This window comes from Strix uralensis, chromosome Z (genome assembly GCF_047716275.1).
Source record: "Strix uralensis isolate ZFMK-TIS-50842 chromosome Z, bStrUra1, whole genome shotgun sequence".
In the NCBI taxonomy this organism is placed as follows: domain Eukaryota; kingdom Metazoa; phylum Chordata; class Aves; order Strigiformes; family Strigidae; genus Strix; species Strix uralensis.
Genome location: NC_134012.1, coordinates 29404503 through 29417606, shown reverse-complemented (window position 1 = coordinate 29417606; position 13104 = coordinate 29404503). Strand labels below are relative to the sequence as shown.

Genomic DNA, 13104 nt, shown 5'->3' with positions numbered 1-13104 from the left:
CATGACCAGAGTGATTAAAACAAGTAATTGGCCTAAAATCCAACAAGAAAATTCAGATAAAATATAAGGCAAAGCCAAACAGTTAAAGACATTTCCCTGTGTACTTCTAAATTCACTGCTAAGGAAGGCGTTGATGAACATCTATTATAAATGACACAGGACTGGCTGAATCCATCCTGAGTAGAAAGATGGATTATATGATTTTTTTTAGGGCTGCTATTTTTGAGAGTAAAGTACTTCACAAAAAAATCAGAGCCAAGTCAAGACACAAAACATGCAAGCCAAAGCTAACTTCCATTTGCCATAGCCAGATTATTCCATTATTAAAAATAATTAGCTTAAAATGACCTTGAGGAGATGTACACTATACCACAAGCACTTCCACTGTAGGAAAGGGTAAATGTTTGAGAATCCAGACAGGAGTTTATGTATCTAGGTCTTTCTTCTCCACTGACTACTTGAAAATGTCAAGTATCAAACTCCAGTAGTTTCATAAACTTGCTTAGATTTACAGCTGATGTGTAATTCAAACCTTTGCTCCCCTAAGCTTTACACTTAGCAGCAGAATCTCCATTAGCTCTTAGCATAGTATTGCACAATGCACTCTCACAAACATCACATTTGTAACTGAAGTAGGTAAGATTTCTACATATCTTTAGCAAATTATACACAAAAACTACACCATATATTCATGTTGGCATTAAGTCTGTAATTACTGTATGACAAAGCTTACTCTGTCAAACCATGTAGACTAGTTTTGCACATACGTGTACTTATATGTTTTGGAAATCATAACGTTATCAAATTTCCTGGTTTTGAAAAGAATTTCCAACAATCAATCCTCACCTCCTTACTACCATTCTGAAAAGGCACATGTATTAGAATTCACTAGATGTGTATTTCGCAGAAGAATGGCATGAATCCTCCTCTACAACAAACTCAAAGATTTGGTGTGAGTTAGGTTTAGAATCTTTACTTTCAGGTCTTAAATTCCTATATCACTTATGATATTTTTGATCTCAGTGGAGCCAAGCAATGTTCAGGACTTGGAAAAGAAACAGCATGAGAGAAAGAAGACTTACATAAAAGTTTCCAAATTCTTGAAAGGGTTTAATTCAGGTATTTAAAAAAATAATAAAATTAGGCTTCTGCAGCACAAAAAGCTGTAATATACACTGATCACTGGTCTTCTCCACTGGAAAATAATTCTTCACGTATCTTAAAGCTGACACTTATGAAAGTGTCTAAAGATGTAATAAATACGTCAAGATCCATGGCAATAGAGCAGTTGCAATAGAAAGCTATCATAGTCCTGATCCAACATCTAGTAACTCTGATACAAGTTTCAGCAATGCAGCTTAATACTTACTTATGCCTTCAACACAGCAGCAAAAGCTGGATAATAAGGATATTTAGACCTTAACTACTACATTGTGCTCTCTCTGATGCGATTATGCAGTCTTCAAAAGGAAAAAAAAAACACCACAAATGAATAAATTTCAACTGTAAAAAAACCCAAAAAACCAAAGGGACAACTTACCCGCAGCCACTGTTTCTCTGTGAGAGCATCACTGTAGTCCACATCCCTGCGTTGACGGGATCCTCTTCCAAATATTTTCTCTTCTTCTTCTTCACACGTAAGCCTTTCAACTTCAGCATCATCCTTAATAATCCAGGATGGTAATTCATCCTCCTCCATCAAGCGGGGCTTACGCTTGGGGTTTCTGGCATCCTCCCTGCGACGGTCCATGTCCATACGCTGCAATGGCAGTTGGGAATGAGCAGTTTTAAGGGCAAATATTAACTGAACCATGGAAATTCCTAGCTATTTAACGATACATGAAATTTAACTAGGTCCTTCTCAGTTATTTCCCTTCCGCAATATTTCTAAATACTTCTAAAATGCAATTATAAAAAGAAGCAGCTATACTTGATGGTTGATTTTCAGTCAAGTTCAACACTCCATAACTAGCTTTTACTGAAGTAACCGAGATAAAACAGCAGCTAAATTATACAAATCAGACCACAAGAACACTGTTGTGTTAATTAAACAACTCTCTTCCTTTTTTGCACAGATTTTACGGTTTCTTTGCATTCACAGATGTGATCTGCAAATAATAACTCCTTGACAACATCCCCATAAGGTGTTATTATTATGTAAGTAAAAATAGTATTTTAAAAAACACCAGTGTTGTGAGCTTGAATATGAGAAGAAAAAAAATTAGAAGGTGATATTAGAAAAAATGAATTAAGAGAGAGAATAAAGAAATTCAGAGAAAAGCTTGCCTATGCAGTGCTAGAAAGCCAACATACTTAAACCGCTGAATTTTTCCTGATCCTACTGCTGTACTAGGCAAAAATCAAAACACATACAAAAATACCAGATAAGATTGGGTAAAATGTTAAGAATATTAGAAGGTAATGTTAAGACTTTAAGCTGAAATCAAAATAAATACATAAATTAATTTCAAATGTGGTGAGCAATTACCTCAGAAAACAGATATGGATACTCAGAATATGTTCCCATGACCTACTGTAGACTCATCAGTGAAGTGCTTTATAACCCTCCTGGGGAAGCATCCACATCTATTGACTATTCGCTGACCTAGGTCCTGTGAATCTCATTTGCATTTTTTAAAGTAGCCCAAATCAGATAATATGAATAGCCTTTTCAAACAGGCCTTTTGAAGAGTCATACAGTACTTACACACTCAGTAATCAGTTGCTAAGCAAAGAAAACAAACAGGTGGCCACTGAACATTTAATTTTCATAATTGAAAAACTAACATAAATAGACTGGCACCAGAATTGGCTGAGCATCAGAACAGGCTACTGCTTTGGCCAGTAAACATTTGTAAAAGACATTCTCAATTATGTGCAAAATCCTCCCTTGTGTGTATGATCCTGCACCTATACAGGATGTCAACTAGACAAATCATCCTTTACACCCCTAGTCAAGATACAGACATGCAAAAATTCAGAGGTATTATCTATCTATAGAGGCAGCTCAAATTCAGACAAATTTACTAACTGAGGCTTAATGATGGCACTGTTGAATATGCTGAATCTTATCTCATGTTGGCACTTCTCAAATACAAGCATTCCCAAAATACTACCTCAGGCACAGCATCTTACAACTGGTCTTCATCATCTTGTCTGATACCCTATCTGATTTCTAAACTCAGTGAAAAGCAGAATGTAAGATATGTGTCCTCATTCTTCAGGTCCAACTACCCTCAAGAAGGAACTATAAATACATGTGGGTTTTCCCCAACCTTCATTATCTCAATGAATGGGCTGTATAGCCTTTAGTTTTTTATAGCAGACTTCCATATTTCACCTTTTAAAGAACATCTCATTCAATCAGAATTCTCTTCAAAAAATGTCTTATTCAAAACAGACATGTGGCTTGGTTTATTGCTGTCTTGGTTTCAGTTGCTAACTTGGCAACCAGTAAGTTGCACTGACAGAAGGCCCAAACGGGATAGATGTGATAGATTTCTCTGTTATTTAGCAGAGAACTTCAGTGAAGTCAGGGATGTAATATTATAATGACATTAAGTATATGAATTGAATGCTGAAATTTAATTTTTTTTCCCTGATGACCACGTTTCTATCCCTAAGACAAAGACTGAACACTAAGGTAGTATATTTTAATAGCTGTCTTCTGAAATAAAAGCGCTTGGGAAGGAGAATTACAGACACTCTGTTAATCTGAGATGTAAGAGATACAAACTGCCATTTGTTTTTCTTAGGATACTACTCAAACCACTTTCATCTCCGAGAAACCTCTGGTCCTATCTTCCTTTGTCTTACCAAAACATGTATTTCCAAACCAGATCTACCTTCTTTTACTGTAACTAATAAAGTAATTGTATTTACACTGTCCTCAATGAGGCCTAAATGCTGGAAATAAAAAGTCCTATGCTACTGATGCTTACACCTAAGTGAAGAACTTAAGTGTTGACACATTCAAGGCCTAAAACTTCCAGTTTAGAAAAAACACAAGAGAACTGCTGTGCTGTGAACACTGAATGGTTATCCTAAACTTTCCAAATTATAACTAAAGTAGTCCTTAAAAAAACCACCCAGTATAAAACCAGTAATTTATACACTCACCTGCTGCTACATTGCCATTTTGGATTCAAGGAGATAAACTGCATTAGAACAACTAGAGTATTGGCACCCATTTGTCCTTCCACTTGAAAGAGTTTTTACATCAAGAATCTTTATTTAAGTAAATTTAACATTAAATATATCTTAAAAATTTTTCCAGGAAGAGTAACACTTGCTGAAGCACACTATCATGAAATTACAAGAGTTGTATAGATCACACCTTTTCTCTGAATATTTTCTAAACTTTTTTACTATGTGATGAAGTGCCATCATTTGCAATGAATGCAGAAGTAGGACACTGTACGGTTTGAGGCTATCTAGAGTTTTAACCTATTGTTATATATGTGGAGCCTCTAAAAGTCAGGGGAACAAAGTCCACTTGTACACTACCTTTTTCTGGACAGTGTACTTAGCTCTACAGCTACATCTCAGGATCTATGCCAAAGAATACTTCTAAACTGGAAAGTGACCACAGAACAGCTTCTCGAGGAACTGATCTGCTGTCTTGACTATTGTTTTGGACCTGCTCACTTTCAATAAGCAAAATACATGCTTTTACACCTCTAGGCCTAGTTAAATGAACAAACCAAACCCCATTTTTCTTGGATACTGCGGTTTGCTGAATTCTGATTACATCTGCACAACCTTAACAGAGGGAATGAGGCGGCACAGGTATCACTGAGGTAAGGAGAATGTAAACCTATCTTTGTGCTCCTTATCTGACTATGCAAGACCTAAAATATTGATAAAAAGAAGACAAACAACCCTGACTGCCAAATTTGTTTTTCAGACTTTTATAATTAAACAGTTTACTAAAATGAAAAACAAATTCTTTATTAACAATTAAAATTATTTCTTAGCCATTAATATTTAACTTCACTGTTTCTATCTGAGGTATTTTCAAACCCTGGCTTTCAAAGCATGTTAGCTTTGCATCTTCAAATTTTTATTACCTATCACCAACTCTTTACTCACCCTTAAAAACTTTCATGTAAATTAATATGAAAAACATAATTTCAGCCCACATAATGCTTAAACTGTTTTTACTTTAGGCCCCTCAACTTTTTTACTGAATGGCTGTTAATAGCCTTCAAACTTAGTCCAGGAAGATTAAGTGTTAGAAAATTTCTGCAAACAGACATAAATTCATCAGCTATTTTCAATCCATGGCTTAGTTCTTTCCTTCTGGGTCTGAAGGAGAAGTACTGAGAAGCTTTTTCCAGCAGCAAATCCACTCTCACAGAACTCTGGGTACTTTCAGCCAATAGTTTGGCTGAAATTATTCCTTTTGAGTTTTGGATCAAATGACACCTCTTCCTCTTGGTTTCTGTCATGTAAATCTCATTACACCCAAATCACTGAAGGAAAGTTTAAAAAGACAGGTGTCTGAAAGCACTAATTTTCTGTGCAGCCTAGCTTTAGGCATTTCAGTTATTCTGAGATAACATTAAATGAAACTTAGCACAAAAGGACTAAACTGGCAAGTCAGCAATGACAAAAGGCATGGATGTGTGGGGGAATATGGCCTTTGCCAGCTGTACACCTGAACAACTGTCACTTCTGTAACAAGGGCCCCTGCATATTTGTATAACAGTGAAGTTTTACAGATGAATCCTTGAGCAGAAGATGGTGAGGGATTAAAAACCTGTGGTCCTATCAACGGTTGTTTCTGTGGATACCACCTGATACACTTTCATTCATGCACATACATGTTCCACCTTGCAGAACAAAGCAGCCTCTGTAGAATTAGAGGGGATGGTGCTTTACCTTCAGTACTTAAGTATTCCCCTGCTGCGTGTCAGTGACTCTCAAAGGTCCTCCAGCAATCCTCACATTGTACACAAACTAAAAGGCAAAAGCCATGCCTACACTGACATTTTAGTAATTATTCCATCAGTGTTGTAGCAGCACTAACAAAAAGGGAAATACTAGTAAAAATTAGTTGCTCATATTTGAACCACTATCACTAGCTCTACTTCAGTAACTTGTAGCAGCAGAGATGTAGCTAACTGGGCCCTTGACAAAACCATCACCAAAACCAGTTAACTCACAAAGAAAACAGCACTGTCAGTCTACTAATTTCCTATCTTGTTAAGTTCCTGTAGTTGTCCGTGCCATATCATAGCCCAAAAGTTGGAAGAAATGTTGAAAAATAAAAGTATGTTGTAGAATTAGCAAGCCCAAGTGTTTTGCACTGTAAATTTCCCAGGTCATGACAGACTCTTCCGCCAGATTGGCACTGTTCCACTATATTGTCTGCAAGGATCTCGGAAGTCTTTCTGCCATGTGAGGAACTCTGTATTTAAGTAGACTACCCTTCTTTCCTCAGATAAACAATGCAAGTAAATAAAGCCTATTCCTTGTTTTCCCAAGTTTTCCCAAATTTGAATGACAAAAGGTTAACACCTTTCTTAAAAACACTAGAGTAGATATTCTACTTATAATCGTATCATCCTTACCATAAAGAGATCAAATTCCTCCTCACGTCGAGCAATCATCTGATTCAGAGTTTCATCGTCAGGAACTTCATCTTCCTCCTGGTTACACAGATGGGTAAAGGTATTAGAAAGAAGTTACAGGCAACTGAAGTAACAGCCCCCATCAGGTCAGTGTTGCAGTGACCCTCCTGTCATGACACGTGTGAAACACTCAAAATGAAACTAAAACTTTTTTAAAGTCTTCAGTGATTCAGAAGTAATGCAAAACAGACATAATTAGAGAGACGATTGGGACTTACTACCACCTTCATAAATTGAGAATGCGGAAATGAGCAAATACACAACCAGGAAATTTTGGGTTGTGGTTTCCTGGGTCAGAAGCACAGTTAGCGCTTCAGTTAAAATATATGCATTTCCGTTCTGCTGTTCTGTAGTACTCCCTCAGAAATACCATTCTGCATTATGAGGTCTTTGCTGTCAAAGCAAGGAGAATGAAGTAGCCCTGGTTAAATGAAAAAAATGAAACATATTATTATACCAAAAAAACCCCTACTGAATCCCTCTTTCTCTTGACCTAATATTAACTGCTTACAAATTGAGATGTGAACCTCTGACTTCAGGAAAAATGAGTTATTTCATAAAAACAGAAACAGTCCTTGGAAAAACAATTTAGAACTGTAGAATTCAAATAAAATTTTAAAGCTGAACAGCTATGATACCCATGTTAACACAATCAGAGTCCACAATATTCAGTTTCCCTCCCTGAATTATTTTGAAAGCACACAGTATTTCAAATCTGACAACAGGTCAATTGAAAGAATAAAACTACAGACTGGTTCCTACATAGGGCTTACTGAACTTATGTTACAGTATGCTGCAGGCCTAAAATTTTTCATGAAAACCCTTGTCTTGTACTCAGTGAAATGGGAGTACAGAATGCTGCATACAGCACCCAGAAAACTAACATTCCGTAGCTTTCTTTTTTCCCAGAGATAAACAGAAAAGGCCCTTATCTATATCCACACATCTTATGTTCCCCCCACTGGCAAGATTTCTACAGCTCAGAAAAAACACCTCTGTACCTTAATGTACATATAATTTAAATTTTAACGTGAAGAAGCAACTAGGAAAATGATGGAGAGCTAGTTCTTACTTCTAGTCAGTGGTTCAAGAAAAGGAAGTTACATAGTTACACACACAGACAAAAAATGAGTACAGATCCCTTCTTTTATGCTCAGTGAAGAATGTGACCATCATGAAAGTTTCACATGCTTCCTATCATCTCAAACAGAGCAACTTGTGACATGAGAAAAATAAGGGATCGCACAGCAGAAGCTGTAACAAGTGTCTATGTCATACGTGGTTAGTCTGAATAATCCTATTGCCAACCTTGTATGCTTGGCAGAACAAAAATTTATAAACACCTGTGACAACAAAAAATGCCTCTATGAACAAGCTACTTCTAATCACCTTTCATACATTCCTATTATTCTAATATATCTTTCTAAACACACAGAAATTAACTCTTTGCTTTATCTTGTACGGCTAAAAAAAAACCAGCAAAAAGCAGAGGAAAGAAGAAATTAAGAAGAGTTTTGATCCTGAATTTATGAATACTAAGAAAGTACAAACAGAATATGGTGCTCTACATACAAATGTGAAAAGCTTTGATATGCAAGTTTAAAGCATGCTTAGCATGGGAATATATAACAAAGCGGTCACTAAACAGTCTCTTTATTAGATGTGCTACTCCGTATTTGCAAGTCAAATTTGTTTTGGTATTAATAACTTCTAACTGAAAGATTTCCTTTCTCTTAACAATCTCTCAGTTAATATTCAAATTTTGTTTGCAGTGATGTTGCAATGAAGAAAAAATGGTTGACCCGTGCAGGATGGTGCAAATTCAATCCCCCTTACTCCCTCAGCAGTTTCAGTGTTGGGCAAAGTTTTGCATACTCTCTGTCCACAAAGAAATTTTACTTAAAAGCTTCAGCATCAGCATCAGTCTGACTGTTAGGAGTCAGACTGCAATACCAATTCTTGCTTTAAAGACCGATGCTGGGCTATGGCAAGCAAACCTTGGTTAAATCTGTGTTTGCTTCAGGATGGCAGACCAAGTGTATCTGAACACAACAAGCAGATTGCTCTGAAGTCATCTGTGAAGAAAGGCATGTCAAGTAGGCCTGAACTACAATCCTGTTTTTTTGAAACACTTTCAGCTAAGCATTTTCCAGGGCTTTGAAAACATAACAAAACTATGTCAATTTTAAAAACAAATCCACAGGCTTAATCAAAATTTCTATTGGTTGCAACTTCATCTGTCTACTTATGTAGATAGTGTTGGCTGCTTGAGAACTACAGTTTTACTTAACCAAAAATGGTGCATATACATCATCCCATTTCTGCATTCACACCCTAAATAAAAGACAATTACTGATTAAAACTGTTTGTCACTCTTCTTTAATTTCTTATGAAAAGTACTAAAGCAACAATACAAAATTCTTTCTTAATGATATACTAGCTTCTAAATACACGACAAGACCAAGAGTTTACACAAGGTTTCATTATTGAAGAAGTAAACCCCTTGGTCTTTGAAACTTTACACCACATAATGAATGATGCCTGTGAAACACAGACTATAGAATCTTCTTTTCTTTCAGCACACACCATATTCAGAGGTACAACGCATACTCAGAGGCAAAAATCAGGCTTGAAATCTCTGCATATTTAACCAGTACAGAATATTTTTGAGGTGGGAAAAAGTCACTGCAGAATAGGATTTTCTGTGTGTGTCTTCAGAATAACTGATACGTTTATATACTCTCTTCCAAATGCAGCGTTCATCCAAAAGCTGAATTTTGTTCACATTAAGAGAAGACTCTGCAGTGACAGTCATAAGAAGGGGCTCACCATGCAACAATTACAAATCCAGAGAAGAATACAATGAAAAGACAGGGACATACAGTCAGTGACTCTATAACCTCACTTCCCACTATTATAAGGAAAGACTTAGCAGCTGTTTTTAAACAGCTAATTGTTTTTTGAAGAGGAAGTGGTAACCAAAAGTCCAGGTTGGACACAATACCAGAAGGAAACAGTTATTTTGCTGGCTTGTTCTAAGCCCAAAGCATGTCAAAGCAGATCTTAACTCTTACCCATGATCCAAAAGAAGTAAGCAGGGTCTTTCATGACTGAACCTAGGTAGTGCTAGTTGCTTAGCATGTCTGAAAATCAGATTACCTAGTTTAACATATAAACTGGATTTAGGAACTGTTTTATACTCCATTTTGGAAAAAAATCTTTGTTTGAATACATTTTTTTTGCCAAAATTTTGAAAGGGCGGAATGGATTTAAGTTACAATGCCTAATTCTACACTAGGATTTAATCATATCATTACATCATAACCGTTACATTATAACCTATTACTGTGACAAAAAAAAATAAGAGAGAAAAATGAAGTTGTTTCTTTGACTGGATGGTAAGAATATGATGACATTTCTAACTTCAAAGGGGATGACAATCTTTGTAACTGATGAAAAAAATGACTCAGTACTTCTTGAAACATTCTCTTAGTGATTATTTCTACATTACCTCATTTTCTTCTTCATGCTCCAGTATAGCCTGTAGGAAGGCTCTCCTTTCATGGCTTGAAGATTTCTGATCAAACATTCCAGCCTGAATAACTTTTTGATCTACATTCAGCTTATACTTTGCTGCAGCAAGTATCTTCTCTTCCACACTGTTCACAGTGCACAGTCGCAGGACTCGAACTTCATTCTGCTGACCAATTCGGTGAGCTCTGTCTTGGGCCTGCAAGTCCTGTTAGACAAAGAACACAGAGAGTGATTTATATTGTAAGTGTGCTACAGAAATCGTTCTCTGCTTAAAGGACATTATAATGCTGAATTCTGTTTGGTATAAAAAGGAAGTACTCAAACGACAGTGCACCACAATTCACATAGTTCATTCCTCGTTGCTTTCTTTCCCAAAACTTCATCAGGCTCAGGAAGGAGAAAACTGAAAGGAGAAAACATGGACATGCCCTGTACAGTGTAAATGCAGTAAGCCAAAAGCTTCTTGAAGGTATGTGCAGTGACTGAGAAGGGCTGATGTATTTATTCTTTCCCTTCTATTCAAAGCTCATGGCCTTCCAAGACAGAATGAACCCTAAAGTAAAATATCTCTTGACTGCAGGAAAAGAAAGCAACAAAATTACTAGGGAAAAACCCATACATAAACATATCTACTAAAGGCTGTTGCTAATTCTTAAATATGTTAACTAAAAATTATTTGATCTGTTGCATCAGCTTTTAACTTGAAATATTTGTGTTAAAACAGCTTAAATATGATCTTCATGATTGAAAGTTCATATATAGAATGTGAATAATGTTACTACTTTTTGGTCAGGTGATTGCACTTAGAAATGGTGTAAGTAAAAAGTATACTGCAGGTCACAGGTAAAGAATTCGTTAATTCAAAATCTTACATATTTTATTTGGGTAAAAGAGAAATCTATTAACTCCTATAAATTATATGTCTCTACTTTAGCATAGTCAGATAATGAAGGGTACCTAACTAAAAATGCTATCACAGTTTTGTGCCACCTCACAACACAGAAATTTCTCAGAGAAAAAAAAGGGCTGTGAGTTTGCCTGTTTCAGTCTAGCACCTTGCTTTTGCTACCATTGCTAGCACTCCCCTCCCACAATTCCCTTCCCAAGCACTACATACGATGCAGCTGCTGCAAGCTGAAGTTGTACTCTGCATTAATGGTAAAGAAGAAACTACAGTATAAATTTGTTTATATAATCATTCTCAGAAGCACAGGGAAATGGTAAAGTGAGGAAACAGAAGTTTTTATTTCTGGAAATATGACGTTTAAGTGCTACGCCCCCCACCCCCCCAGCTATCCCCTTTCTCATTAAAATGAACAAATCACTCATCTGCAGGAGAAGAGGAACCACATACATTGAAAAGGAGGCCGAGGGGAGACCTTATCGTTCTCTACAACTACCTCAAAGGAGGTTGTAGCAAGGTTGGTGTTGGTCTCTTTTCCCAGGCAACAATAGGACAAGAGGAAATGGCGTCAAGTTGTGCCAGGGGAGGTTTAGGTTGGTTATTATGAAAAATTCCTTCACTGAAAGGGTTGTCAAGCATGGGAACAGGCTGCGCAGGGAAGTCACCATCCCTGGAGGCATTTAAAAGATGTGTAGACAAGGAGCTTAGGGAAATGGTTTAGGGGTGGACTTGGCAGCGTTAGGTTTACAGTTGGACTCAATGATCTTAAGGGTCTTTTCCAACCTAAATGATTCTATGATTTTCTAATTTAGCAATCTGCCCATTGAATACTCCAGAAAATACTCTGTAATTCTTACTATACTACAAGGATTTATTGCTATCCAGCTGTTGAAATATACAGTACTCTGCATTAAACTTGTCTGTGAAAGTGACCTAAAGCCAAGAAAAAATACAAAGAATGAAGTGCTTTCTGAGTTGCTTTTAAAACCTCTAAATAAAATTGCTCTGAATTTCTTAAGCCTTGCTTTAAATTGGTCACCATGGCATCTATGGGAGTGCTGTGTTGGAAGTTCTCTATAAAACTCTTTTTAGTCTTACTTCCCTTACTTTTACATGTGGCCACTGACTATGATGTGATTTACATATATTTGCACAATAGCTGAAAACACACACATAGCTATGTACTTCCAGAGATATCTAACTTAGGTTCTTAAAAAACCAAAACGCACTACGTGATAGACTTCAGTTACATCTTCTGGCTTTTTTAAATATGCCAAAGTGGTTTAATACTCTCTTTATCTGGTTTACTACTCCCTCACATCAACAGTGCAAATTCAGCATCTCAGGCCAAGACTGCTGCCCTCATATGCCCACTAATTTCCTGAGACAGGCAGCCCTCTGCTCACCCTTTACTAAAATATTGCAACCCATCTACTGAAGGCTCAAAATGGGGAGTTACTTATTAATGTCCTAAGGGTAAAGTCCTAAGAATTAGTATAGTTATACAAATGAAGCAAGTCTATAAGGCTCCTAGCTCTGTGGATTCCCTAACACTCAGATAAAATATATACACAGACACAGAATTACTTCACCGATTCAAACCAAATCATTTCCTGATTGTAACAGTTTGGCTCACCAATTCCTCTCAAAGCAGCATTTTATGACTTACCTGGATGTATTCCTTTCACCCCAGGCTATATCCCCAATTTAAAGAAGCAATTCAAAAAAGCATCATAAATTATTTGCACATTTCATGAAGATAAATAAATAAAAATAACCTGATGAGGATTCCAGTCACTATCAAAGATTATAACAGTGTCAGCAGCCTGGAGATTTAAGCCTAGCCCGCCAGCCCTTGTACTCAGCAAGAAGATGAAGTACTGTGACCCAGGTTCATTGAACTTCTTCAGCAGAGCAGCTCGATCTTCTGATTTTGTTGTGCCTGAAAAGAAATTAAAAAAAAATACCCTATAACAAAGATGAAAACCGAAATAATATAAATACAATGTCAGTTGCTAGAGGTACATGTGG

The 13104-nt window shown here is 36.6% G+C and overlaps 1 protein-coding gene across 6 annotated transcripts in view; it reads right to left on the bottom strand.

Annotated features, from left to right (window-relative positions):
- Positions 1 to 13104, bottom strand: part of SMARCA2 (SWI/SNF related BAF chromatin remodeling complex subunit ATPase 2) — a 123657-nt gene that overhangs the window by 34768 nt on the left and 75785 nt on the right. For all 6 annotated transcript variants that reach the window (XM_074857128.1, XM_074857127.1, XM_074857129.1 and 3 more), the window contains 4 exons: positions 12852 to 13015; positions 10147 to 10374; positions 6576 to 6653; positions 1541 to 1759 (listed from right to left, as the gene is read on the bottom strand). In XM_074857128.1, coding sequence (XP_074713229.1) covers positions 1541 to 1759; positions 6576 to 6653; positions 10147 to 10374; positions 12852 to 13015 — 689 coding nt within the window. The remainder of the gene's footprint in view (positions 1 to 1540; positions 1760 to 6575; positions 6654 to 10146; positions 10375 to 12851; positions 13016 to 13104) is intronic.